General features: G+C 33.1%; 1 protein-coding gene across 1 annotated transcript; it reads right to left on the bottom strand.

The window, feature by feature from the left end:
• Positions 1 to 511: 511 nt before the first annotated feature.
• Positions 512 to 27,529, bottom strand: sgl (UDP-glucose 6-dehydrogenase sgl). The gene is made up of 9 exons (XM_088235843.1): positions 27,180 to 27,529; positions 23,437 to 23,574; positions 19,265 to 19,415; positions 15,978 to 16,337; positions 11,303 to 11,442; positions 9,999 to 10,157; positions 8,807 to 8,938; positions 6,190 to 6,380; positions 512 to 1,325 (listed from the first exon to the last, which is right to left on the bottom strand). The coding sequence occupies exons 1-8, from the start codon at positions 27,336 to 27,338 to the stop codon at positions 6,204 to 6,206; spliced, it is 1,416 nt and encodes a 471-aa protein (XP_088091969.1). The 5' UTR covers positions 27,339 to 27,529; the 3' UTR covers positions 512 to 1,325; positions 6,190 to 6,203.

Below are 27,529 nucleotides of genomic sequence, written 5' to 3'. Positions count from 1 at the left end.
TATTTTATTCTCTAAGATATATATTAGCACCATAAAATAAAACACTATATTATATTATTTAGGACTAAAAATACAAAAATTAATATTAAAAAAGCATAAATGTAATAAAAATACAAAAATATCATTTGTATGAAGGATCTAAGAAAGTAAAATTTTTATTTATCATTAGGGTAAAGTATCAAAATGATTAATTATGTATAAATTATTGTAAATGGAAATCTGAATAATATTTTGACTTAAACAGATAAAATATAATAATTCAAATTGAAAAATAAAAAAACAAAAATATATACAATAGGCTCGACAAAACTGAAAGTCTTTTTTAGAAAATTTGGTAGTAGCTTAAGAAATAATTTTATAATAAAAATATAAAAAAACGGGATACAATACGTATTTGATGTCAAAGATACAATTAACACTATACATTTTATCACTAAAATATCCATTAAAATCATTTCAATTTTTATTATAAAAGTGGGGTCATACTGCAAAACATAGTAAAAAAAGCCCATTTTGATGACCAAACTAAACATCATATATTTTTTTAACATAAGCATCTTTTGAAGTTTTTAATGTGAAACAGATTTTTTTATTAAAGGTTTAAATTGTCAAATGATATTGATAAATAATAAAACACCTTTGAGTTTTTATTAATAAAACTGGTCTTAAAAAAAATGTTTTTTTCGAGCCCTGACACCATTCCTGAAAAGGACTTCCTGGATGCGAATATAACCCCCGTTTTCCCCCAACATCCCCCATTTTCGTGGGAGCATTATCATGCCGTGTAGATTTTTGCCGTGGTGTGAAATGGGCCAATCATGCGATATCGCGCAGTGGGCTCGTGGTTTGCACGTGCACAGCGGTCCAGTCTCCGTGAATGTACGGTATATGTATTTGTTTAGGTACTTAGTGACAGTATGCGATAGCGGTGGTATTTTTGAAAAATACTTTCTCCGGTACGACGAGTAATGCTTATGATGAGCAAATTCAGTCGGTCCCATCTTCCTCGTAATAACCAAGTTTGACTGCATTAATATTAGTTTCATTGACTACAAAAGGTAGACACTGCTGGTGCTTTACACCTCTGTATGGAGCGCACATTATCTGAATGTGATTTATACAATTCTTAAAACTAAATTTACACGTAACTTTAATACATTATGACTAAAGAATAATGTTAAATCGGATCGAGACCCGTGAATACATAAATTAAGAATACAATTGAATACTATAACACGCAGAGTGTTCATATGGGTCATCGAATAGCAGACTGGATGTCCGCTCGACGGAGTATTGCGCCTCTTTCTAGATACTTGGTTCTGTAACTAAAGAAAAATACACACTATGAGAAATACATTTTTTAAAACAGAAGAAATTTTATTTATATATTTACTTGACACTTTATATAAACAAACAAACAAACCATCACGCCGTTTCGCCGTGAGGCAGAGAGGATAGAACACCACAACACTCTATCTTTGCATACAGATCTCGCTTCCTCTACATTCATACATCTTCTCATGCACGCGCGCCGATTATTCCGACTTTTGACATGTCCATCTTTAAGTATTTGTTGGATTTGGTCGTGCCATGTCTTTCGCGGTCTTCCTCTATTTCTGCATCCATCAACATTCGCATTGTAAATATTCTTAGCCGTTCTCTCGCTATCCATTCGTTCTATACAATATATATACATATAAGGGCGGGCATATTACCTTAAGGCAATTTCTTCCTACCTACTCAAACCGTTCAGTTTGAGAAAATTATAAATACATGGACATATTGAATCTTACAATTTTATACTACTACTACTACTACTACTACCATTACGCCATTTCACCGTAGGGGTAGGCAGAGAGAATGGACCGCCACACACGTCTATCCTGGCATACAATCCTAGCCTCTTCCACATTCATACATCTTGTCATACATGCCCTTCGGTTCTGTCTGCTTTTGACATGACCAGACTTAAGATTTTGGTTTATCTGATCATGCCACGTCTTCCTTGGTCGTCCTCGTCTAACGTTGCCGTTCATTTTTGCCATATATACTTGTTTTACCATTCTCTCGTCGTCCATTCGTTCTACGTGACCAAACCATCTCAGAGACCCTTTCTTAATCTTATCAATTATACTTGTCTCAGATTTACACTCTCGCCTGATTTCATCATTCGTAACCCTGTCATACATTGATTTCCCACACATTCGTCTAAGAGATCGCATTTCAACCGCGTTCGCTCGGCTTTCATCCTTCCTCTGCCAGTTCCATGTTTCACTTCCATACATAAGTTTATACAAAAATTAAAAGCAAAGATTAACAAAAATAAATAAATATTTTTAAAAAATTAGCACTATACTATGAAGAGAGGAGAGGGGATGGGAAGGAAAGAAGAAGGATAAGGAAACAATTTAAATATTTAGATAGTGACATTTCAATCTTGACTTAAATGTAAATAAAGAAGGGGCGGGGCGTCTCAAACATTAGTGGGTAGATTATTCCACAATCGAGCGGCTACTATTGTGAATGAGAAATCAAGAAAATTAGAGAAATTATGCCCAGTAGGCATTTTTAAGGACGATACATTAGACCAGCAATAAGTTTTGGTGGCGGGCCATATGAGTAGGTCAATTATTATTGGGGGCCACGCAACCGCAGACGTCGCTCGTGCGCATGCGAGCCAAACACGAATTATCAAAAACCAATGTGCCTAATTTTCAAATTTTTTATTATTATTTTATTTGGAAGTTCAACAAAGATGCATAAAATACATACAATTTGTAAAATAAGTAAGCATTGGTATCATTCTTCATATATATCCTCAATTATAGAACTCCACCATCTTTAGTAAATTATATATAATAAGTGTGTAGCTTAATTAAATCAATTTGAGTAATAATACAGATTGAGTTAAAGATAAGACTAATTGTTTTTAAAGAAAGAAAAGAGAAAATAAGAAGTAAAAGAAATAATAAAAGAAACTAAAATTAATTTAGATACACAAAAATAAAGCTTAGACATTTGATTTCAGAAACACAGTGATGTTTTCTTTATTATATTTTGTTATAGTCTTCACATTCTTGAAAGAGGGTGACAATGTGCCATATTGTTTGTAAAAATTGGAAGGTAAAAGGTATCAGGTGATCTCAGACACCTACGGGGAACGTATAATGACATTTTCAACACAAAACACTGAATCAAAATGACTGTGATTTATATTATGCAAGTACATCGAATCTGCAATTCGTATTCTAGTTTCTATTTTTTAATTTTAAAATACTCCGAGCGCTCTTCATAACATTGAAGTATTCTGCCCATATTACCATTAACTGACAAATAACAAAGTATTTTTTTCTGTACAGTTGCAATCATATTTTTATGAATCATATAACGAGCTGACCAAACAATATATCTGAATTCCAAATTGCTACAAACAAGAGAATTATACAAACAAATTACTGATGCTGCATTTTTAAATAGCTTGCATAATGTTACTTCAGTACTTTTTATATTTAAAGTCTTTATTTATTGTTAATTTGCTGCGTACCTATGTTATAATTTCTTATTTAATTTTCCTTTATTTTCTGCTGATTTTATTTTATGTATCTATATTTTATATTTTATTTATTTATTTATTTATATACGGCATTTCTGCCATTTACATATATGTGGTATAAAGAGTGCTTAAAAATAAAAATTTAAAAAAATCGAGTATGAAATATTAATATATTCGTACTGTACACATTATGAATTACTTGAAATACATATATATTTTAAAGAAATTATACAATAACAAAATACATTAATCAATCAAATTATAACTATTCCAACCCAATCTTCTAAAGATGATTTGCTCTTTTTGATAAAAATATGTTGGTCACTTTATTTTTTAAGTAAGGCAGAGATAAACTAAATATATCAAAATATGATGCATATTCATTCCCGGTATACTTGTGTACAGGTGTTTTGTTTCATTCTAATTGTTTTTCAATATTATTTTATACTTTTTCAAAGGTGTAAGCCGTTTAAATAAATAAATAAATAATCTGTGTATCTGTTTCTCAAAAATGTTTTCCCTTTCTGTTGCAAAAATGTAAATCTAAAAACTTTTTTCATTTTTTTTAATTGCAACTGAGGAAAACCATTATTGAGAAGGTAATTTATTTATATATACGCCCAATAGGCATTTTTAAGGACATGTGTCTACATAGAAAATTATTATGAAAGAAAGTAGAAAGACACAATGGTATATAGTAGACTCGGTGGGAGTGGAAGCGGGAGAGAGGTGTTTATAATTTAATTTGATTCAGTGATCGTTTGAAAGAAGATAAATTGTTATGAAAGAAATTAAGACTGGTATGTTTGTTGGCAGACCTAAGAATTCTGGGCATAGGGGAATGAAAACCATAGTTAGTTCTATGGTTATCGGTATGAAAGAGTAACTTTTGTCTGAGGTTTCTAGTTGGGATATTTAATTTTATTGAGCTCAGTGGTTCAGGCGCATCAAAGAGTGAGTTGAGAATTTTCAATAGGACTAGAAAGTCGGATATATTTAGACGGTCTAGTTTCTAACTAATTATACGTATATTGGTCCCTGGATAAGCCCAACCTCCAGCCTATCTTTCTTCAAAATCGATGTTGAACTGATTCAATATGTTTGATGTGAACATCACAATATGGAGACTAGATAACAGAGGAATACTCTAGGTGCGGGCGAACTAGGGAACAGAAGAGATTTTAAGGGTATTGATATTTTTGAAGTCAGTTGTGCTTCTGTTAATAAATCCGAGGAGTTTTAAGAATTTATTGATAACATGTTCAATATGAATTGTAAAAGAAAGTTTAGTGTGAAAGCCAAGGCATTTACAGGGCTTATGACCTGTCATTGGCTGGTTTAAGTAGTCACTTAACACACTGCGTAACATTCACCATTCTGCCTATGTTAAAACATCCACATTTCCCGAACTCTTACATCTGTTGACTTTTGTGAAGTAAAAGAGCTGAATTAAGCTAATTTAAATCTAAATAACTCCCAAGGGAGGAAACCCAGCCTGTCCACAAACATATGGGCATGCTCAAAACATCGCTGATTACTTTTTTTTACTTCAGTAGTGAATTGTAGAAAAGTTTTTTTCAATATATTTAAAAAAATAATGAACGGATTACGAGATTGACTTTCTTTTATATTTGGTCTGAAAGGGTAATTTAGACTATTTTACGTTTTTCAAGGAAGCAACAAAAAAGTGTAAAACTGAGGAAAACTCTAAAGTGAAGAAGGTCAAATGACAAGTTTAAATAATTTTTTAAGAATCATCAGATTTTTCTAGTGCTGTCGGTGTTTTTTTCAAGTAGCAAAATACCGTTTTTATGATCAACACTATTTTCAGAAGGTGATTATTACAGTTTTTTGTATGAAAGCGGTCTGGCAGTTTAGCAGAACATAGAATTAACCTTACTGCACCTGATAATACTAATATCTCAATTTTTCTAACTTGTGGATTGGCTGCTTTCTGCATAACTATGTTCAATTAATCGAGGTGATTGATGCAAAATATTTTTAACTTGAATTTGATAATTTTAATTCGTGAGGCAAGTTGTTAAATAAGTTAATTCCACCGTTTTGTAGCAACAATTCACGGACATTGCATACTTGTAATGCCGTATTAAATAGACTTCATGAACTCTGCAATAGTTATTCTCACGTATCTGATATATTTAGTGTAGGGTATTATTGTTCCTGAACAAACCTTTTGAACTTTTTCAAAGATGGTGAATGGTAATTATATTTATTTATTCATGCATTTCATAATATATATATATACAGTTTTTTGTTCACTTTGCCTAGCTGTGTGAAACAGTACTCATGATTTTTTTGTTGTTTTACTGTAGAATGTTTTATTATTTAAACTTTCTACTGAATATGCTGTATAATTTTAAGGTTGTTTTTAAAAATATAAATCTTTTTTAATTTTTAGGTTAATTTTTTTTTTATAAATCTTGGGTATAAGGAAATTTATGTTTTAAAATAAATAAATATATTTATTAAGCCTAATATCTTAGTATTATAAATGATTGTAAAAGGATTTGCCGTTTATGTTAATAAAATAAAATATGTAACTATTTTCAAAATGTTTAATATTAAATTTATAGGTATGTGACATGTGAAGATTAGTTTAAGGAGAAGAGACTTACAGACAGTGAGGGTGTCAGGCGAGGCTCTGCGTCCTCCAGGACTCGATGGGGCAGCCCTGGTGGAACTTCCTGCCTATAGTCTGCACTTGGAAGCCTATCTTGGTCAGTTTCTCGTGGTTGAGAATCTTCCGGCCGTCGAATATGTGCGCCGGCTTCAGCATGACGTCGTAGAACTGCTGGAAATCTAGAGTCTGGGTAGGAAAACAGAGTTGTTCATTGATATGTTTATAGAAATCATTATCATACCACCGCTCAGACCGATGGAGAAAAAATCTTCCTTTGATTTTTTTTCCTGCAAAGTTGCGGGAATCAAACCCGCAACGCCAGTTTCACAGCTGGCCATCAAACCAACTGTGCCACGACACCTGTCATACGTGATACTACTATCTACTATCTATCTACAAATAGCATATTTTTTTTTATTAATGATAAATTCATTTTTTGCATAATCCTACAGCATAATGTTGAATGTGTCAAAATTATTAAAATATTTTTCTGCCGAATTCTTTCGATAATAATTCACATTTGACTTTGACATTGCTTTGCTCTATAGTTTAATATTCTTTGATACGTTGATCAATTTGCACGTGTGCTTTTTGCTATTTGGTCGCTTTTTTCCAGCAATAACCACAAAAATCCGGATTTTGTGCTTTATATTTTACATGCATTCCCCCTCCCAACTCCCCAATATTAGATCAGTGCTGTTCAGCGTGTCACAGCGAGAGCAGAGCAATAATAATAATAATAATAATATTTGGCTGATTTATATAGCGCCATTTTTGTAAAAAATCACCTCAAGGGCGCTTTACAATTGTATATCTAAACTTACATTCTAACTAAACTTAAGTGATACATTATTTTTCCAGATTTGAAATTGAGGGTATGATAGTTTAAAGAAGTGGGATTTTAGTTGGGATCTGAACTGACTGGGACTGTCAATGATTCGTAAGTTTGAAGGCAATTGGTTCCAGGCAGAGGGGCCGGCGGCGGCAAAAGCACGATCTCCAAATCTAGTGTTTGGGGAGCGCCGGATTTCAACAAGTTTTCCTCTTCCTGAATCAAATGCTGACCTAAGAGTAGATTTTCTTTGACATGTATTTTCCCTAATACAAAGGTCCGATAGGTATTTTGGAGCCATTTCATGAAGGGATTTGAATACTGTCCAGCACAGCTTGTATTTTGTTCTCTCTGGGCTTTTTAACCAGTGCAAATCTCGAAGTAGTATCCACCCGCAACAGTGTTTTGTGAAAAAACTAATAAATTTCGCAGAAAACTTAAAATATTATGAAACAGTTTTATAAACACTACCATGACAATCATAATAACATTATTTTTCCTATTTAAGCATTTTAGCTGGGGTATTCCCGGTAACCAACCCCCAGGAACTCGAAGATTTTTTTCACATTCGGGCTCGGAAAGGTTAAAATGGTCCTTAGGAAATAATGTTTGAAATACTATTCTCCAAATAGAGAAGCTTCAATTAATACCTGTAATTATTATTCGAAGCTTCTCTTCATTAAGGAGGATAAAACACCAACTGGGTTTTGAGATGTAAAAACAGCATACATTTGTATGAAAAAATAAGCTGAAGTAATTGGCCAGGTTCTTTCCCCAACTGGGAATGGCAGCTGGGTGCGCTTATAGATGTTTATTTGTATTTTTTGAAGAAGATATAAACGTAGACATTATTTAATAAAAACATTTTTTTTCTTTAATTAAAACTGCTATAAAACATTATTATCAATGGTTAAATACTCCACCCTGATGCTGCAAAAAAATAAATACAAACTTCGGTCAAAGAGGATTGGCCCACTACTCGGTTAAAGTAAACAATCTACTTCCATTATCCATAAAGACAATTAGTAAGTTCTCACAATATAAAATTGCTATCAAGAAATGGATAGTGGAGGTGGGTTGCGCACGGATCGATGAGTGGATCAAGCCAAATAGGTAAAATGTGTGTACTGTTTATGAAATTTGTTCTATTGGTCTATATAAATTGTTTATGTTTTTTGTGATTATTTTAGTTTATATTGTTTATTATGTTAATGATAATTAGGTTAATTACGTTTTTTTATTGCTATTATTATGTTAACTTTGTTAAATAGCTAATTTAAGGCATGTTTCACATTTTGTAAAATGTTTCCCTCGGCACGGGACACCCCAGTGAGGGAACATTATTCTGTATAAAAGAATACAAACAATGTAAAAGTAAAAAATAAATAAATATATTGGTAAGCTGCGTATGATCACTGATATGAACGATTCGCCCTCGCTACCTAATAGCCTGATACATATATAAGGACCTGGGCTTAGAGAAAGAGATTCAAGAATATATATGAGAGCACTCGCCCCCCAGGCTCTTTAAAGACCTAAGCTTGGAGAGAGATAATAAATTAATCAATTAATAATACAGGGATACATCACTACCGATCTACACAGGTCGCAGTGATGTCGGGAGGTTATTTGGCACAGACCGTCATTCTGTTTCGGACTGCATTCTCATTGAGATGTTTTTAATAATTAAATGTGATTTTTCTCGAGTCTGGATGCATTGTCCTATAATTCATCACTGTGATTGGGTCTCTCGGCCTGTAGGAAAAATAAATAATCATACCTTAAATTCATCCCATTCCGTGCAGACTATGATGGCATGCGCGTCGGTGGCGGCTGATAAAGCAGTGGTGTGGACGGAGTAATCCTTATTGGAGCATTCCCTCAGTTCGTACTTTATTTGATCTGTCTCCACCTGGAAACATGTACAAGATTCGGTCCATTGTAACACATGAAAAAATGCAGTGGAAAATCTCTTAACCATTTAAATACATCTGTCTTCATTGGAGAAATGACCATATATGCATTTTCAAAATATTTAATGCTATGAGTGATGTCCCGTCTCTGTTGCAATCAATTTCTTTTTATGTTCCTGACCATAACTCCTAAGAGAAACATTTCTTTTTATGCCCTGATGTCCAGAATATGTAGATAAGTCAATTCATCACTCAACTTGGAATTCTTTGGGATAGATTTTCCAGCTTTTCATTTCGCCTTTGACACTAATATTGACTTCAATATTTTATGACATTTTACACCTTTTTTAAAAATAAATTTGTATAAACCACTAGTGATTAACATTAATTAAAATGTTTGACCACAAAGTTAATGCTTTGAACATAAATAATATTGTATAAACCACTTTAACTTGTGAATTATATGTTGACCGGTTTCGGGGTTACTTCCTTATCATCAGGACTTGAACTAACTTAGAACTGCTCGCGTTAGTATTTATATTATAAAATTTTGTAAGAAAGAAACAGAAGAACGAAAGAAGGAGAGAGAAAGAGGATAGTATGAATCATAATGGGAATATTTTTAAAAGAAGACTCGAAGTTAAATTTAATTGATTATGTATTATGGTGAGTTTTTTGTTAAAAGCCATACTTATTTCTAATCTTTGTAGATTAAAATTGTGGTTTTCAGATATAAGATGATTTGCAAATTCTGAAAAGTTATTATTATTGAGACATCTTAGATGTTCTTTGATTCTAATTGTAAATTTACGAGAATTTTTACCAACATAGAACTTTTGCCACTCTAAACAATTTAATTTCAAACCGGAAAGAAATTGGTATAAGTTTGTATTTGTGTGAGTTGCCTTTATGTGGAGGACCTTGTGGCTATGTGATTAGTACGTGGTTGTTGTCGGGGTTAAATATTGATAGCATTTTTATTTTGATACTCTCATTTCTGTAAAGCGAGACATAATATTTTATAAACATCAAAATCTACAAATGATGAAATACACAAACCTTAGGGTCGTAAATTTGTAGTTTGGCACCTTCATCTAAGAGAGTTGTGGCTACGCAAATCGCCGGTGATTCGCGAGTATCACCCGTGTCCTTCTTAAAGGCGAACCCAAATATTGCCACAGTTTTCTCCGAAACTGTGTTGAAAAGTGTCTCAATCACCTAAGAAAAAAGGTTATCTTTGCAAATAAAATCATTTAATACCTTCGGTGTACCGCAGGATAGCGGTCTGGGATCTCTGCTATTTTATTTATATAATTAATTGTATATGAATAACAGCTATTTGCAAATGTAACAATGTAGATACTAGAATTATAATGACTGAAAACCAATGCACAAAAATGCCGAAATAGGTAATATCATCAAATTTGCATACATGAAATAAAACTTGAAAATTTGACGATGAAGCAGATGAGGAAACACCTGTACACATTATACATGAATGTGACGCTTTAAATCATAAAAGAAGCCGCATTCTCGGGGTCCACTGGTTAAACCTGAGGATGTTAGAGAGCGGCTCGATACTTTATGGATCTGGGCTTGGAGGGGGACATTTAGCAAAACGAGAACACTCGCCCTCCACACAGTAGCCAGGCTCTTAAAAGACACAGATTTGGAAGGCGAGAACTAATTTACGGAGACCCGTCACAATAGATCTTCACAGGTTGTAGTGATGTCAGGTGCTTATATAGCACTGACCAGACCATTTCTTGTACAAAAACAAGGGATAATTTGCATACATGAAGTAAAACATATGATGCGTGGAGAAAAGTACCACTTGCTTCATAAAGGCAAGATTGAGGGTCACAGAGGGGCTGGAAAAAGACAGATGTCCCAGCTGCGAAATATATGAGACTGGACTGGCTTCAGGACTGTGGAGCAGATTTTCCGGGCGCACAGGACAGAGAGACTTTTGCCAGAGTAATTGCCAACGTCGGGTATACCTGTCAGGGCACTAAGAGAAGAAGAAAATAAAACCAACAAATTTATCGAATTTTGAAAAAAGGGGATAATGATAACATTTTATAGTGAAACAATCTACAAAATAAAGCAACTGTGAGTCACAGATCCCGCTACATTGTGTTCAAATATCAAATTCGGATGAGTTGCAAAACCCACCCTGACTCGTACATTTATTGTGTGCCTCCAGAGCGAATTTTGTAACTCTATGACTCACATATATTTTAGTCCAGCTGCAACTACATATTTTGTTATTTCTAAACTATGTTTATATAGAAATTATTATTTGTGAAATTAGTCTTTGTAGTTTTTATCATAGAAATGTTGCAAGTATTTTAAGCACTTACTTTTTTCGTAAATCTTGATTTCTGGTATTCATTCAAGTCAATGACCTGTTGCCAATATGCGGCAACCTCTGGCAAGTTAAGGCATTCGCATATGTATACTAAACTCAAGATGTCCTTCTGGAAACAGCTACCACCGAAACCTTAAAAGGAAAAGAAATAATAGAACAGATATATATCTATACATATCCAGACCTATAAGATGTGAGCTGACTGTTGACAAGCCAGTGGAACAGGCCATGAGTTTCAGATACCTGGGAGTAGAAATCTCGAGACATAATGATTCGTGCACTGAAGTCCGAGAACAGGCCAACAAAGCATCAACTGTGTCGGGGTGTCTGAGGGATGTTATATGGAGAAATATGAATATACATAGGAAGGTCAGAATATACAAGACACGAGGAAGCGCGGGCTGATACTGTTCATACCGAAGGGCTACTCCTAACTGCTGATATGAATATCTGAAGGTCCATTACTGCAAAAACGCTTTGAGATCTTGTTTAAGCTTGAACATGGGAGCCGCGTTGTAAAACCGAGAGTTTCCAGTCTCTCCACATATGGAAGCAGTTTCAGATTTGGCGACAACTCTGCAGCTCGTCTTTGGACTTTGGAATATAAACCTAGTACATTGAAAAGAAAATATATTACAACACAAATGAGGAAGTTTAGTGATACCAAAAGGTGTATTTAAAAAAAAAAAATAACAGAAATATTTTTCATGTCTGCACTGCATTAAAACTGCGAGGGAACTTGTATTTAAAGATAATGTGAATTTTCAACTAAACCTTCATCGAATTCATGAAAATATCTCTGCAATAACAATTGCCAAAAAAACAAATGACTGCCTGATTTAGGAAAAAAATAGCTTTGCACCTACGCAAACTAATGATAGCTGTGTTCAAATTATCCGGTTTATCTGTTGTTGAATACTTTTCTACATACAAACTATAATTAAGAGGTTTTCCAGTAATTTGAATTATTTAACATCAAAAACACATACGACTTTTGCTTAGAGAAATTTCTCTTTTGTGACCCTAAGAGTGTACAATATCCTAGATGAACATATAAAGTTCTCCAAAACGAAAGCCATTTTCAGAAAAAGTGTAAAAGTTTGGATTTTGTCTAAAGGAAGAGAGAGAGATTGCATAGATTTATGTACTATTAAGCGTGTTGTCCAGATGTTCATTGAAATATATGCTTATGTGATAGTTTTTTATTTTAATTTTTGCTATTATTTAATAATGTACATGCTTCGATTTTCCATTATGTTGTATCCCAACTCAGGCTCTTGGCATCATTGAGTTAGGGATACGTTTTTTTTTTGTTGTAATATATATTTATCTGCATGAATAAATAAATAAATAAATAATAGGGTGTCATCACATTTTTTTTTAGTATTTTTGAATAAACAAAAATTACAAAGGTAACAGTATTATAATTTTTTTATGCAACGTCGGATAAATTTTCTACGATGGTTAGGTTAGGTTAGAAAAAAGGAAAAGTTGAGAATATGGAAGTTGAGGCATTTACAAGGCTTATGACCTGTCATTGACTGGTTTAAGCGGCCACTTAGACTTCCATATTCCCTTCTCAAAAATATTTTCCCTCTGTTGCAATAAATTTTGTTGAGTTTGTTAAAAAACATAGCATCGTGTGTATTAAGAAATGTATTTGTTGTTTAGGTTAAATATGTTACCTTCAATATTTGAGTTTGTCCAAATGTTCGTAGACAAATATGTTCCCTGTTGTAATTTGTTAATCTTAATGACTCCCGAGGGGGTGAAATCCAGTCTTTTGTCTATGAACATTTGGACAAACTCAAATATTGTAATGAAACCAACTGGTCCAAGAAGAAGTTTAAAAATTGAAAAATTGTTTTCAGGCGTTGCTTAGTATGTGAAATAATTCAGTCAGATGAATCTCTTCGCAACAATAAAGGTTTCAGCTCTTTAACTTCACTAAAATCAACAAATGAAAAAATTGAAGAAATATTGATGTTCAAACATGGGCAAAATGGTTGCACAGTGTGTAAAGTGGCCACTTAAACCAGCCAATGACAGGTCATAAGCCCTGTAAATGCCTAGACTTCCATATTCCCTTATTTAAGGTATTCTCCATTCCTGTTGTAATTTGTCAAATATGTTTCTGTCGGGTTTAAAATACACGCACCTACTTCAGCTTAAATGGAAGTTGAAGACCTTAAAAATAAATGGCGAATTTAAATAATGATTGTGGATTTACTTTGAAACACTTTTATTTCCGGGATTCCCATCTGTTACAATGATTTTATCGTGAAAACTGAATATAGTGAAGCAAAAAATATTACAATTTTTAAGTATTTGTGAAATATTTTGTTAAAATATGGAGAAAATATTGAAATATGAGGTTTCTTATATTTTAAATTGTAATATTGAAAAAATACCGGTATTAGAAAAATGGTCTGATAGTTTAACCGGAAATTATGGATAGAAACACTCGAGATATACTGATAAAAGCGATGATTAATCTCCAAGTTGTCGACAAAAGGGACGATAAGATTGCTTAAATGATAGGACTCGCGGAGAATACAAAGTTTAATGGGTCTTTAGGAACACAGTGCCAAATTTCAGAAAAACATTTAATTAGATACTTACGAACGCAATCATAGACGTCGCTTAGTATGCAACTGCTGATTTAAATTCAATTATGCCACATTGTGTCGTTCGTAAGTGTTAAAATACTGCCGGGATTAAAAAGGAACAGGGTGGGGTCACATTTCATGTGTAAGTAGAAAATTCACAAATAATGTTATTTAAGAATTCGATTATTTTACTGTCTGTCGGATTGTTAAATAAAATTAGGTGGACCTTTCGTTAGTATTGCCAGGGTAGTCGAATTTTTTACCCGGCTTTTTATTAATAAGTCTTAGTATAATATTAAACGGTATTAATTTGCTTAATGATATTTCTTACGTTCGCCTAATACATTACATAACATATGCCTTCGACCTAATAAAGCTCAGCCGAAATCAAATGAAGGTTATCCCTAGAGCCCGCCCAGGGCACTGCAGATTGAACAAACACCGCGCTAGAATGAACCTTTCCCAAACTTCTAGATGTAGGTTCTGCAGTGCAGATGAGGAAACACCTATGTACATTCTATGTAAGTGTGTCTCATCCTCGGTGGACCACCGGTTAAACCTGAGGATGTTAAAGAGCTCGCCCCCTACCTAATAGCCCGATACTTTATGGATCTGGGCTCGGAGGGGGAGATTTAGCAAAATGTAAACTCTCGCCTTCCACAAAACAGCCAGGCTCTTTATAGACCCGGGCTCGGAGGACGAGAACTGTTCACGGGGACCCGTCACAATAGATCTTCACAGGTCGCAGTGACGTCAGGAGCTTGCATAGCACTGACCCCCACAGAATAATACATAACATAACACAAAATTACCCTATATTTATTTTATGATAATATATTGTTCACAGTCTGGCAACATTACGCGGCCACATCACGCACGCGTGCAGGCAGGATCTCAGCCTTACACAGTTCACGGATCTCGACATTTGTGCACCTATCATACATCGTTTTACCACACATTCGTCTGAGGGATCGCATTTCGACAGCATTTAACCTAATTTCATCATCATTTTTTTGTACATTAGAGTTGGCACTAAAACTCCATTGTGAACTGCTAGTTTAGCCTCCTGCGATAAACATTTGTTTGCCAAAGTAGATTTCAGTGCACCGTTCACCGTGTTCCCGGCAATAATTATCTTTCTTTGTGCAATCACTGAATTCGATTCATTAATTCAAATTTATTTTTTATTTATTTATGACAAAATACAAGGTTTTTAAACTTTACATATTACATTTTATTACAAATTTTATTTGTACGAAATATTCCCAATCAGCAAAAGTGCTGGTATGAGAGGATATTGTATATAATAACACAATAGTTTAAATAAAAATTCAATAAAATAACATCACATATCACTCGCCACACGGGCTGTAAGAACTGTTTTATTTAGGTGTTTTTTAAGTACGTACATGTTTTGTATATTTTTTAGATCATTAGAAAGTGAATTGTAAAAATTGATTGCTGTATACAAAAAACTGTTTCTTTTTCTGTTGGTCCTAGGTTGTTCGCAAGCTAAATTATTTGATGCTCTTATATTTATTTTATGTATGTTGTAGTTAAAATTAATTTTAATATTTGTCTTTATTTTTTTCTTTTTCATCTTAAATATTTTTTTTTTCTGTGTAGATCAATTCCTCTAGATTGAGCATTTTTGTTATTCTATATAAATCTGTGGTTCTAGTATATTTGTTCAAATTAAATGCTACTTTAAGTGCTTTATTCATTGTTCTTTGTATTGATTCTTGCATCTGTTTACTGCATTGCGACCATATTATTTCAATAAATTCAAATGTAGAATCAGATAAATGTAATATTAGATTATATTTAGATTAATTACTGCAATATTTTGAGTTTGCCCAAGTGTTTGTAGACATGGATATGCTTGGAGACTGGATTTCACCCCCAGGGAGTCTTTAAGATTAACAAATTACAACAGAGATGGAAAACATTTTGGAGAAGAAGAATTGAAGGAGTGTTATTATTATTTATTTCATTAATTGTATATATTGTGATATCTTTTACCGTTTGTGAACTGAAAAATAAATAAGCCAAACATACCGATAGATGCCTCCAAGAATTTCGCGCCGATCCGAGTCTCCATGCCGACGGCCTTAGCGACTTCGGATATGTCGGCCCCCGTCGCCTCGCAGACCGGGGTCAGAGAGTTGATACTCGACACCCGTTGCGCCAGGAAGGCATTAGCCGCTAGCTTCGACAGCTCGGAGCTCCAGGTGTTGGTGGTGAGAATGTGAGATTTCGGTATCCAGTGCTCGTAGACCCAACTCAACTCGCGTATCGCCTGTTGGCCTTCGGGGCTCTCCTCTCCTCCGATCAGAATTCTATCGGCGTGTAGGAGATCTCTGATGGCCGTCCCTTCGGCCAAAAACTCGGGGTTGGAGAGTATCTGGTAGCTCACTCCTAAAAGGAAAAGATTGAAGAGAAATTACAATAGTGTTTTTGGAACATGTTATCATTAACTCTCCCTTGCCGGTGATATGTAGCCAGTACACATTGCATCTAATAATTTTAATATCTCCATAATTATAATAAATTATGGGCTGAGATTTTTATATTACATTTACATATCGATTAAAATATGTTTTTAATTAAATATTTAATGCTAGCTGGGAACATAAAACGCATTTTACCAAAAATCAGAGATAAGTACAATATCACCGATACACTAGAAAGTTTACCAATGTGTCGCATGTTGTGTACGTAGTAAAAGAGTAATCCTAATACATATATACAATTGTCTCACACACTCTTCACGTCTAACTCTCCATAATACAGGTATATTCAGGAGCGAGAGAGACAATTTCACGCGTCACAGCGCGAACAGCAAAGTTTCTAGTACTTCTCTCAGATGCTCGCCAGTAGCTGCCCGACTTTCGTGAGAGGTGGTTCTGTCGCACGCGCAGAGAGCATGAGCTAATGATTTCTTCATGTTTTTAACAATTAGATTAAAACTTTTGACTTCAGTTATGCATTAATATTTTAAGCAATTGTCAATGAATCTTACGTTTTTCCGATTTAAAATTTCTCATTTTTTTCATGTGTAATGGCTATACAGCACCGTAACGTGCGGATGTTTTTCGGACAGTAAGAGAAAGATTAATAGTTATAACTAGAAAGTCTATACGACCAACATCAGTGTTCTGTATTCACGTGTATATTTATTTTTATATTTATAATGAAACTAAATTAAATTAAATTACTTTTAAATCTGATTTAAAATTTATTTTTCAAAAAATGCGATAGAAATAAATGAATTTTTCATTAAGTTTTAATTCGTATTATTTAAAATTTTAATTTATTATAAATGATGATTAAATTAAATCTCATTTAAAATTAATTTTTTAAAAAATGCGATAGAAATAAATGAATTTTTCATTACGATTTAATTCGTATTAATTTTAATTTAAATTTATTATAGATGATGATTAAATTAAATGTAAATAATAATACAATAAATTTAATTTACTTAAGAATATGATTTTTTTTAATTATTGCCTTATCAACTTTAAGTAAAAATTCTAACATATATTTTTATATTTATAATGAAATAAGTTATATTTACGTATTCAGAATAATACAAGTTGTGTACCATTACTTATTTTATATGTATGTGACAATTCATGGAACCAATTATGAGGAAGCCTCTAATCGAACTTTGTGAAATATATTTTTAATATGTATCTAATGATTTATTAATTGTCTGTAGGCTTTACAATAAAATAAAATAAAACAAACAACTCAGTTTTTATTTAATCTTAATTTTATCATACAAGATAAGAATAGGCAGAAAGATTATCACTTATTTGTTTATAAATTTGTATAAACCATTTAATTTTTTTAATTACACTTCGACCGGTTTCGAGGTTACTACCTCATCGTCAGGAATTTAACTAACTTATAATTACGCGCGTTGCTATTTATATAATAAAATATTGCATGAAAGAGACAAAAAATTGAAAGAAAGAGAGATTATCTTGAAAGAAAGACAGATATATTGAAAGAAAAAAGAGAGATATATTGAACTATATTGAAAGAAAGAGAGATTATTATATAGATTAGAGAAAGATTATCGGCTAATAACTACCTAATCATAATAATAGTTGGGGTTATCTGACAGGTGTCAAAGTGATACAATGCCTGTTAAAAGTGCTTAGAGTTTTATGTATTTTTGCATATGTTTTTGAGAAGTTTTTTGTAAAATTTGCGTTTTTGATTATTCTTCATTCTTTTTTACATTTACCTAGTTCATTATATTCACTAATTTTTATCTTAAATTGAAAAAAATACAGTTTTTAATTTTCGTAGTTTTGATTCTCAACAATAATCAAAATTAAAATATTTTGACCATTATCGTTCCCTTTCCGCACCTAATGGTGCATAGGGCACTGCATTGGTACTGCAATCGCAGCGTACCTTGATCATTTTTGTTACATGAAGGTAAGATGATCAGTCTTATGCTTATGCTGAAATATTGTGTGAAAATACCCATTTATATAAATATTTCGCATCAACCATGTCGGGAATCGAACCCGAGACCTCTTGCATGGCAGGCTAACGCGTTGACCATTACACCACGAGGCCGACAATTTTGATCTTATTTTTCTTTAATTTTATCAGCAGACAAATTCATTTTAGAAATATGAAGAAAGGGAAGACACCTCCTGATCCTCCGGACGGGTATAGAATAGAAAAGATTTTAGAGGAGAATGGTTGCAATTTAAGAAGTCCTATTTTGCAGTCTACAGGAATGAGAGGCAAACGGCCTCTTAAGTCGGACTCTTTTAAGGAGGTCCTTCCACCTGCAAAAGTAGTGAGTTTAAACCAAAAAAGAATATGAAAGCTAAGTATTTTTTTTATTTGTCAATAGACTATTAAACTAAGCCAATTATTAAGCATTTTTTTTTTATATATCGTATTATCAGCACTGCGATCTTTTTAAAGTTTCATATTTCTGAAATGCTCCGCGTGAGACGTCAGAGGTTCTTATCTGTCAGTTCTCCTGATTGGTTTGTTTACGGAGGGCAAACTATTTAAAAGCCTTGAAATTCTTTTTGGAAGCCAAATTATTATATATTACCTAAATACAATGGAATTCCAAGAAGAATCGTGAAAATTATAAAAATCTAATAAATAATATAATTCTGTATTTGAATGTATTCATAGGCTAAGCACCTGCTGATGGAAAGCACTCTTTTATTTACAAACGGGAAAAATGATAAAAACATGCAAATATTTAGTTTCAAACAAACACTCGACACATTTAAAATATTTACACAACAATTGTACGCATAAATTAAGGATAAGACACTCGGAGACGGCACACTGACCTGGTTTGACATTGGCGTTTAATATTTTCATAATGCTGTCGGCGGCCATTACGGGAACTGTACTTTTTTCTACAACTATTTTGTTTGAAGTTGCAATGTCGGCGATCATTCTGGCCGCCTTTTCCACATAGGTCAAATCTGCCGCTCGCCCCTGGTGAAACAGTAAACAAAATAATAACAGCGTAAGACTTCTCGACTTCAAGTCACAATTTATTGAGATACACAGGCGGCCCTTTTCATTTGGACATGACACATTTAAATATTTAGTCTTAAAAAATACGACAAAATATCTGATTATTGTAGGCAACTAAAACGGCACGCTCTCACTTCTGTTCGCTGTAATTCACAGCCCTAACTAAGCGTGGGTAACTCGAGATTATTTTTGGAGCTGCAGGTCAGCTCGCAGCTTAAGTACTCCAGCTGGAGTTTTGAACCGGCTCGCAGTCAGCTTAAATTATTTTATGTATAACGTATACAGCGCCATTTTCTTAAAATAATACCTCAAGGGCACTTTACAAAGTGATTATATGAAGATATAAATTCAACAAATTACAACAGGGATGGAGAATACCTTAAATAAGGGAATATGGAAGTCTAGGCATTTATAGGGCTTATGACCCATCATTGGCTGGTTTATTTAGATCTAACTAACTTCCTAGGGAGGAAATCCAGTCTGTCTGCAAACATTTGGACATATTCAAAACATTGATGAATATAAGTTTAAGCTTTTTGTGATTTTAAAAGTTAAAATATGAATGGTTTACCTACTTAAACAAACGAATAATTAAAACATTTCTTTAAAGATATGAGCTAATGTTATGTTTCAATGGCAAAACTCATATGCAGATTAATTATACAAGTTCCATTACCAGACAACAATAGGTAATTACAACAGAAAAGTATTTTAACATTTTTACAACAGAAAAGTTTCATTAAAAATATCTAAATGAAACACAAAAATTTAACAATTGAAAATAACAAGGCGTTTGAACATTTGTTATCGAAAATACATATTTTAATAGAAGCAATTACATATTTCAGTCGTAAATTTACAAAACCCGTTTCACAAACAAAAACAATTTTTTTTTTCTACTTTTGAGCAAATCATAGATTAAACTGTTTTACTATATATTATATCTTTGACTTAACCCGCCCGTTCCTGTGATGTAACCAGCGCGACTTTGCAAATTGCGCATTATTAGAAAATCAGAAAAAGAGATTCCGATTTGTCTAAAAAGGAAAACATCTGCCAGTGACTACATACGCATTAAAGACCATGGGCCTCACAAAAAGAAACTTAGAAAAGCTCAAATGCATACTGCGATCCATGGGAAGATCCACGCTTGGTATAAGCCTAAGAGACAGAGTGAGAAATGAGGAAATTAGGAACAGAACCAGAATAGCGGATATCGTGGATGGCTTAGCAAGATTGGAGCGGCGATGGGCAGGACATGTTGCGAGACAAGACCCCACAAGATGGACCCCAAAAATGTTAATATGGAGACCTTGGGAGAATAAGAGAGGCGTCAGAAGACCTCAAAAAGGTGGTCCGACAACATAGCCGCTGTGGGGGGTAAAAATTGGCTGCAAGCAGCAACCGAACGAAAGAAATGGAAGGATATGGAAGAGGCCTATATCCAGCAGTGGAGGACAGAAGGCTGAAGGAGAATAATATTAGATCATTTTAAATGAAATATTTTGTCCATCAGGATCTCCGAAGATGACAAAATATTGAGTACCCTAAATCAAATATATAAAACATTCATTTGAGAGAGAGATGTGACGTAGATTCATCACTAAGCGAGACATATATAATTTTAATAAGATGAAAAGAGACAGTGATTATCAAGCAATCTTTTCCTAACCTCAGGTTACCTATGATTAACCTAGGACAGAGGTTGGCAGTTTGTCAAGCAAGAAGAGCTAAATTGTCATGGAAACACTATAACAAAAGTACCTGAGTGACGATTTTTTAATTGATTTTTAGGGCAAAAAGGGCAGATTTTTTTATTTAAAAATGTAATTAGAACGGCCTTTATGCATCGCTTTTGATAGCTTTACAATCTGGCAAACCCCTATTTATTTTGGATCAAATACACAATTGTAAAGTTTCATCCATTAGTATGCTTCTTAATTTATTTTTCATTTGATTTATATAATAATATAATAAATAAATAAATAGTCGAGTCCGGTACTAGACCATAGGTTTCAAATGCTACCACTCGCATAAGACTCATATTGACCAACGCGAGTGCGGTCATGAGTGGTAAAGAGTAGGCCGTACTAGTCTAAGTATAAGTTTGTTTGGTGGTTCTTTCTCGTAAACTCATAAGCTGCTTGAGATGAGATGAAATTGGAGTTTATGTCTCAAGAGCCGCAAACGTCTATGCAAAGAGCCGCTTCTGCCGACCCCTGACCTAGGGTAACCTCGGGTTACCACACAGTGACTCGAGGGAGTTTTTTCACACAGTATGTCAACGGTTAACAGTATAACAGCATTTTTGTTCATTTTATGATTTATAGAAGAAAATGTTCCTTCCGTATGTCAGCATCAATTAATGATATTAACAGTACACTTATACAAGTACTCAAAACATAAATGAAATATTTTGTGCCTATTAAACTTTACTTTTTATAAAATAAGTATGCACATTTGGGTCATATGTTCAGTGCCACAAATATAACAAGATGGTCTCAGTAATATAAGTAGACCCATTTCTATCATTCATTGAGTGGTACAAATAGCATAAGTTAGATCTAGTGTAAGTATCTATTTTTGGATAAATTATTTAGCGTCATTTTTGTGAAAATCACTTTAAGGGCGCTGTACAATAAATATCCCAGCACGTCTTGCAGCTACGAGCGCATTGACAGTTGGGATACTAGTTCCTCATCTCCAATTATGATATATAAGAGCTAGATTACAGCACGTCTTGCAGCTACAGAGCGCATGGACAGTAAGAAATCTAGCCCTCATTTACAATTTTTTTTTATTTGACAATGAAATTTAAAGTTTTAGTGATATTTTAAAAATCAAAATAAAAAACCAATAAAAAAAAAACAGGAATTCTAGACCCCATTTACAAAATTTTGGTATTTGATAGTTGATAACATTTACATATTGGAGCTAGATTGCCAATCGTCTTGCAGCTACAAAGCACATGGACGATCTATGGATCTATGGGGGATCTGCTGTAGGTTTTTTTTTTTCATAGTTTTTATTCAATAAAATATACACATTATTACAATATTAATACATTATAAACAAAACAGAGTATTAAAACATATTTTGTCCCGATAAACTATTTAATAATATAAAGTTTATATTTGAAGCACTAACTTTGTGGTTATTCATTATAATAAAACAAATAAAAAAACTTTGTTTTTAACCACTAATTTTTGTTTGCTTTAAAACCGGTCGGTGAAAAATAAAAATTAGTGGTTAAAAACAAAGTTGTTTTATTTATTTTATTTAATAATAGTTTGTCATCGGGTGCTCAGACATTAGTTTTAATTAATAATCAAATAAAAGAGTACAGACATAATACTGTATACAAAGAAAATAATGAACATATATTATTTTGTTTTTGATGCTTTGAAAAATATTATCAAGACGAAAAAACTCAACAAAACCAGATGAAAATGGTTTAAAGAAATATTTTTTTTTAAAGTAATAAAATAGAGTCAAATAATGCAATCAAAATTACAGAATAGCCAAATAGCTAGTAAATAAGTAAATACTTGAATATATTATGAATATAGGAAAAACATATAAACACACATATAAATAGTGTGTGCTCATAAATGTATCAAAACAAGATAAAAAATAAAACAAAGTAAATCGAAAATTTCAATTCATAGACTCATTTCTATCCCATTTTTAATGGTTTAAGTAGTATATTATCTGGAATATTTATGTTGTTTGTACAAATTACTCCAATGTGGTCACACAGATGAAATGATCTGTAAATAATAACCCGTTTTGCAAAATTTGAGTTCATTAGCTAAATAATTGGGTTCATAATGATTTTTTTTGCTTTTCTGAAAAGCCCATCAGAGTGAGTTTAAGTTGAAGTAAGTTTTGGAATATACATTTTAGATTAACGACTCACACGTCCTTTAATTCCGGGGAAAACTTTTTAAATGTTTACGGGATATTGACAAAGACAAACCTTTCCGTTGCCATTCTTCTTTGTAGGAGTATTAACAGAAATAAAGATAAGTTCCGACTCTTGAATGCTCTTCTCAATTTCTGTTGAGAAGAAGAGGTTTTTTCCCCGACATTTGCGCACCACTTCATCCAGACCGGGCTGAAAATTAAACAATGAAATTAAAGGAGTTAGTAAAAAGATGCACTAAAATTTATTTTTGAGAAGGGAATATAGAAATCTAGGCATTTACAGGGCTTACGACCTATCTTTGGCTGGTTTAAGTGGCCACTTTACACTTTGTGTAACATTCACCATTCTGCCTATTTTTAAACATCCACATTTTTCTTCCATCTGTTGACTTTTGTTGATCGATGAGTGGATCAAGCCAAATAGGTAAAAAATTGTTTCCTGATTATGAAATTTTGTCGGCAAGTTTATGTGAATTTATTATGTATTTTACGATAATTTTAGTTTATTTTGCTTATTATGTTTACGATGATAGTTAGGTTAATTGAATTAATTACATTTTTATTTTCTTATTATGCTGAATAACTAATTTAAGGCATGTTTCATTTTACTTATTGTAAAATGTTTCCCTCGGCACAGGACACCCCAGTGAGAGAACATTATAGAACAAAAAATTATACAAAATTGTAAAAGTATAAATAAATAAAAAAGCCGAAAACTTTATCATGTGGGTGAGATTCATCCGGCTGAACTGATTCACCTACTAGGCAACGTCTGAAAACAATTTTTAAACTACTTCTTTTACCAGTTAGTAAATTCAGCAATGTTTTGGGTATGTCTAAATGTTTGCAGACAGGCTGTATTTCCTCCTATGTCTAAATTTGTTGCAACAGAGAAGTTTAAAAATTGGAAAATGGAAGTTAACAGATGGAAGAGTTGAGGAAATGTAGATGTTTAAACATAGGCAGAATAGTGAATGTTACACAAAAAATAAAGTGGCCACATAAACCAGCCAATGACAGAGCATAAGCCCTGTAAATGCCTAGACTTCCATATTCGTTTTCCCTATCTGTTGCAACAAATTTAGATCCAAATAACTCCCTAGGGAGGAAATCCAGCCTGTCTGCAAACATTTAGACATGGTCAAAACGTTGCTGTACTAAAATTACAATTAATACTAAGGACGCAGATAAACACGCTTCTGTCCAGACTGATCTTATAGAAAAGAATTGACGAGATGTAAAGTAGGTATCGGTAACTTCAGATTATTTTACAAGATTTTGGGACCATTCATCATCATAATCATTCCCTTTCCGCACCTAATGGTGCATAGGGCACTGCATTGGTACATCAATCGTAGCGTATCTTGATCATTTTTTTTACATGGAGGTAAGGTGATCAGTCTTACGCTTCAGGTACCAGTCTAGGGCCTATGAAATATTTTAGTGTAAAAACACCATTTTGAACAATATTTAATATCAACCATGTCGTGAATTGAACCCGAGACCTCTTGCGTCTTTAAAACCGGTGCCTAAAATTATTTTTATTAATCCTAATCGACTTAAAGTTGATAGGGCAATATTTTTTTGTCATATTCAAAATAAGCCCCCACTCCCGATATAAATATAGTCAATATTTTAAACATTTTGTATTATATGTTTAGTTTTAATTAATCTATTATTTCTTACTATGTACTACATGATCATTGTGCACTGCTGTGATTATTTCTGTAAATTATTATTTTTTTGTAAAAGGTTCTTTGAACCGTTGATGTATAAATAAATAAATAAATAAATAAATATCCCAATAAATATTAAAAATTTAAATAAAGATCTCCCCTCTAATAATCTCCTAAATCGAATAATTAAATAAACGCAAATGCGCTGACTGTTAATAATTCAGTATTAGAAAATAGGAATCAAGTCGAGGTAGAGCGGGGTTTGAACCTTGGACCTCTGATCTGTGAATCTACAACACAAGCCACAGGACCACAACCCGACAAATAAAAATTGATTTAATACAAATGACCCACTTTTAAACGTCACAGTTTCATGTGGACAATAGCCAATCAATTATTAATCTATTATATTGATCAAGCATTACGTTTTGTGATAAATTTCCGATTTCTGGGTAGCCATGTTCATACGGGGTCTCCTTTTAAATGTCAGGAAAACTCACCGACTTGAACTTCCGATGTAGCGCAGTGTAATTTCAAAATTACAAAACTTAAAAAAATAAGAGCGATGATAATACGGATATAAAATAAGGATTTTTTTAGCTCGGTGTAACAATCTATTAACAAATAAATAAAAATCACTAAACTATCTCATTACGAGAAGAAAATTCAGTCAAAGTAATCACCAATATTTTGAACATTTCATTTTTTGGACACGCCGTAATCACTTCCGAACTGATTCAAGGTTTAATTCCATTTATTGACAAGTGAAACTATCTTGAAATGTTCATTGTACGATTCTTCACTAAGGCTGAATAAACAATCGTAGTTTTAATAATGTTTACTGAATTACAAATGGCAATACAATCATAGATAAACATAGTAAAAACAGACCATTTCAAAAGCATTGGAAAAGGTATTTAATTAAAATAAACACCGAATGAAAAAACCAAGATATTCGAGCAATATATAACATGAATCCTAGAGTCACTTAGAGATAAGTTAAAAGAGATCGACATATAAACGGCAGTGGCGAATCGTCCAAATAAGCGATTATGCATAGCTCCCATTATATTTGACTTTCGATAATAATGTTTCATAGTAACTATGTTTATGGAAAAATAAATCAAAATAATTGTTACAATATTTGAGTTTCTCCAAATGTTTGGGGACAAAAGACTGGATTTCACCCCCTCGGGAGTCATTAAGATTAACAAATTACAACAGGGATGGAGAATACCTTAAATAAGGGAATATTGATGTCTAGGCATTTACAGGGCTTATGACCTGTCATTGGCTGGTTTAAGTGGCCACTTTACTAATATAACTTGAATTATAAGCATAAAACTTTTATTTTATTGGTTGGTTGAAAGAAATTTTCGTTTGGCAATACGCCTGCCAATGTCAGTTGAACGTAGTTATGCAGAAAGCAGCCAGTCCGCAATTTTGAAAAAATGCTACGAGTATATTGATGCTATCAGGTGCAGTAAGGTCAATTCTATGATCTGCTAAAAACAGCCAGACCGCTTTCATACAAAAAGCTGTATTAATCACCTTGGTGTCGATCACAAAAATGGCATTTCTCAATTTGAAGAAAACACTCTCACCACTAGAAAAATCTTACGGTTCTTTAAAAATCATTAACACTGGTCCACTACATTATTAGATTCTTGTTTATAATAGGTAAAAAAACTTATGTTTTTAGTGTTTATCATTTGTTAAAGTCAAAACCATTCAAACTGTTGTGTAGATTTGATTATTCACTCTTTTCACAAAAGTGCTATTATCTCAGTTTCACTTTTCTATGGCTGTCTGCTTTCTACATAACTTTGTTCAATTTACATTATGTACAATTTACATTTTGTACAATTTAAATTATGTACAATTTACATTATGTAAAATTTACATTATGTACAATTTACATTATGTACAATTTACATTATGTACACAACGTTAAATAAATGCCTGAACTTCCGTATTCCGTTCTCAAAAGTGTTTTCCGTCTCTATTAAATTAAATTTAGATTATAATAACTCCCTACAGATTGAAATCCAGCCTGTCTACAAACATTTGGACGTACTCTAAACATTGTTGTTATAAATAATTCATGAATCAAAAATACCTCGTAAATAGGAAGTTTGTTGGAATTCCATTGGTCAATCCTCGCCTGGTTCTTATCAACGACCGTAACCTGAATATTCGGGCACTTCATCGCGATTACACTGCACGTAGGGCCCCCGACATAGCCGGCGCCCAGGCAGCATATCTTAGTAATAACCATTTCTGACTGCAATACGGCACTGAACAGAAACCTTTGCGCTAGGAACGGAAGGACGTTAATCACTCTCGGCTTTTCAGCGCGTATAATATCAACGAGTTGCGAAACGCCACATTTATAACTAACAAAACCCGGGAAAACTGAGCGAACTAGAGTCAAAATGACATGTCAACTTGAGAATTTACATACGTGAC

Source organism: Micrasema longulum, unplaced genomic scaffold (assembly GCF_059751315.1).
Source record: "Micrasema longulum isolate JH-2025_06_02 unplaced genomic scaffold, ASM5975131v1 h1tg001460l, whole genome shotgun sequence".
In the NCBI taxonomy this organism is placed as follows: domain Eukaryota; kingdom Metazoa; phylum Arthropoda; class Insecta; order Trichoptera; family Brachycentridae; genus Micrasema; species Micrasema longulum.
This window is presented reverse-complemented; position numbering and strand designations above follow the sequence as displayed.

What these genes read in the sequence shown, in the direction of transcription:
- sgl (XM_088235843.1), bottom strand. Translation starts at nt 27,338, where the DNA reads ATGGTTATTACTAAGATATGCTGCCTGGGCGCCGGCTATGTCGGGGGC. An exon ending in ACAAACTTCCTATTTACGAG is followed by an intron (nt 23,575 to 27,179) that starts GTATTTTTGATT and finishes TTTAATTTTCAG; the next exon opens with CCCGGTCTGGATGAAGTGGT. An exon ending in TACAAATTTACGACCCTAAG is followed by an intron (nt 8,939 to 9,998) that starts GTTTGTGTATTT and finishes ACATGTTTCCAG; the next exon opens with GTGGAGACAGATCAAATAAA.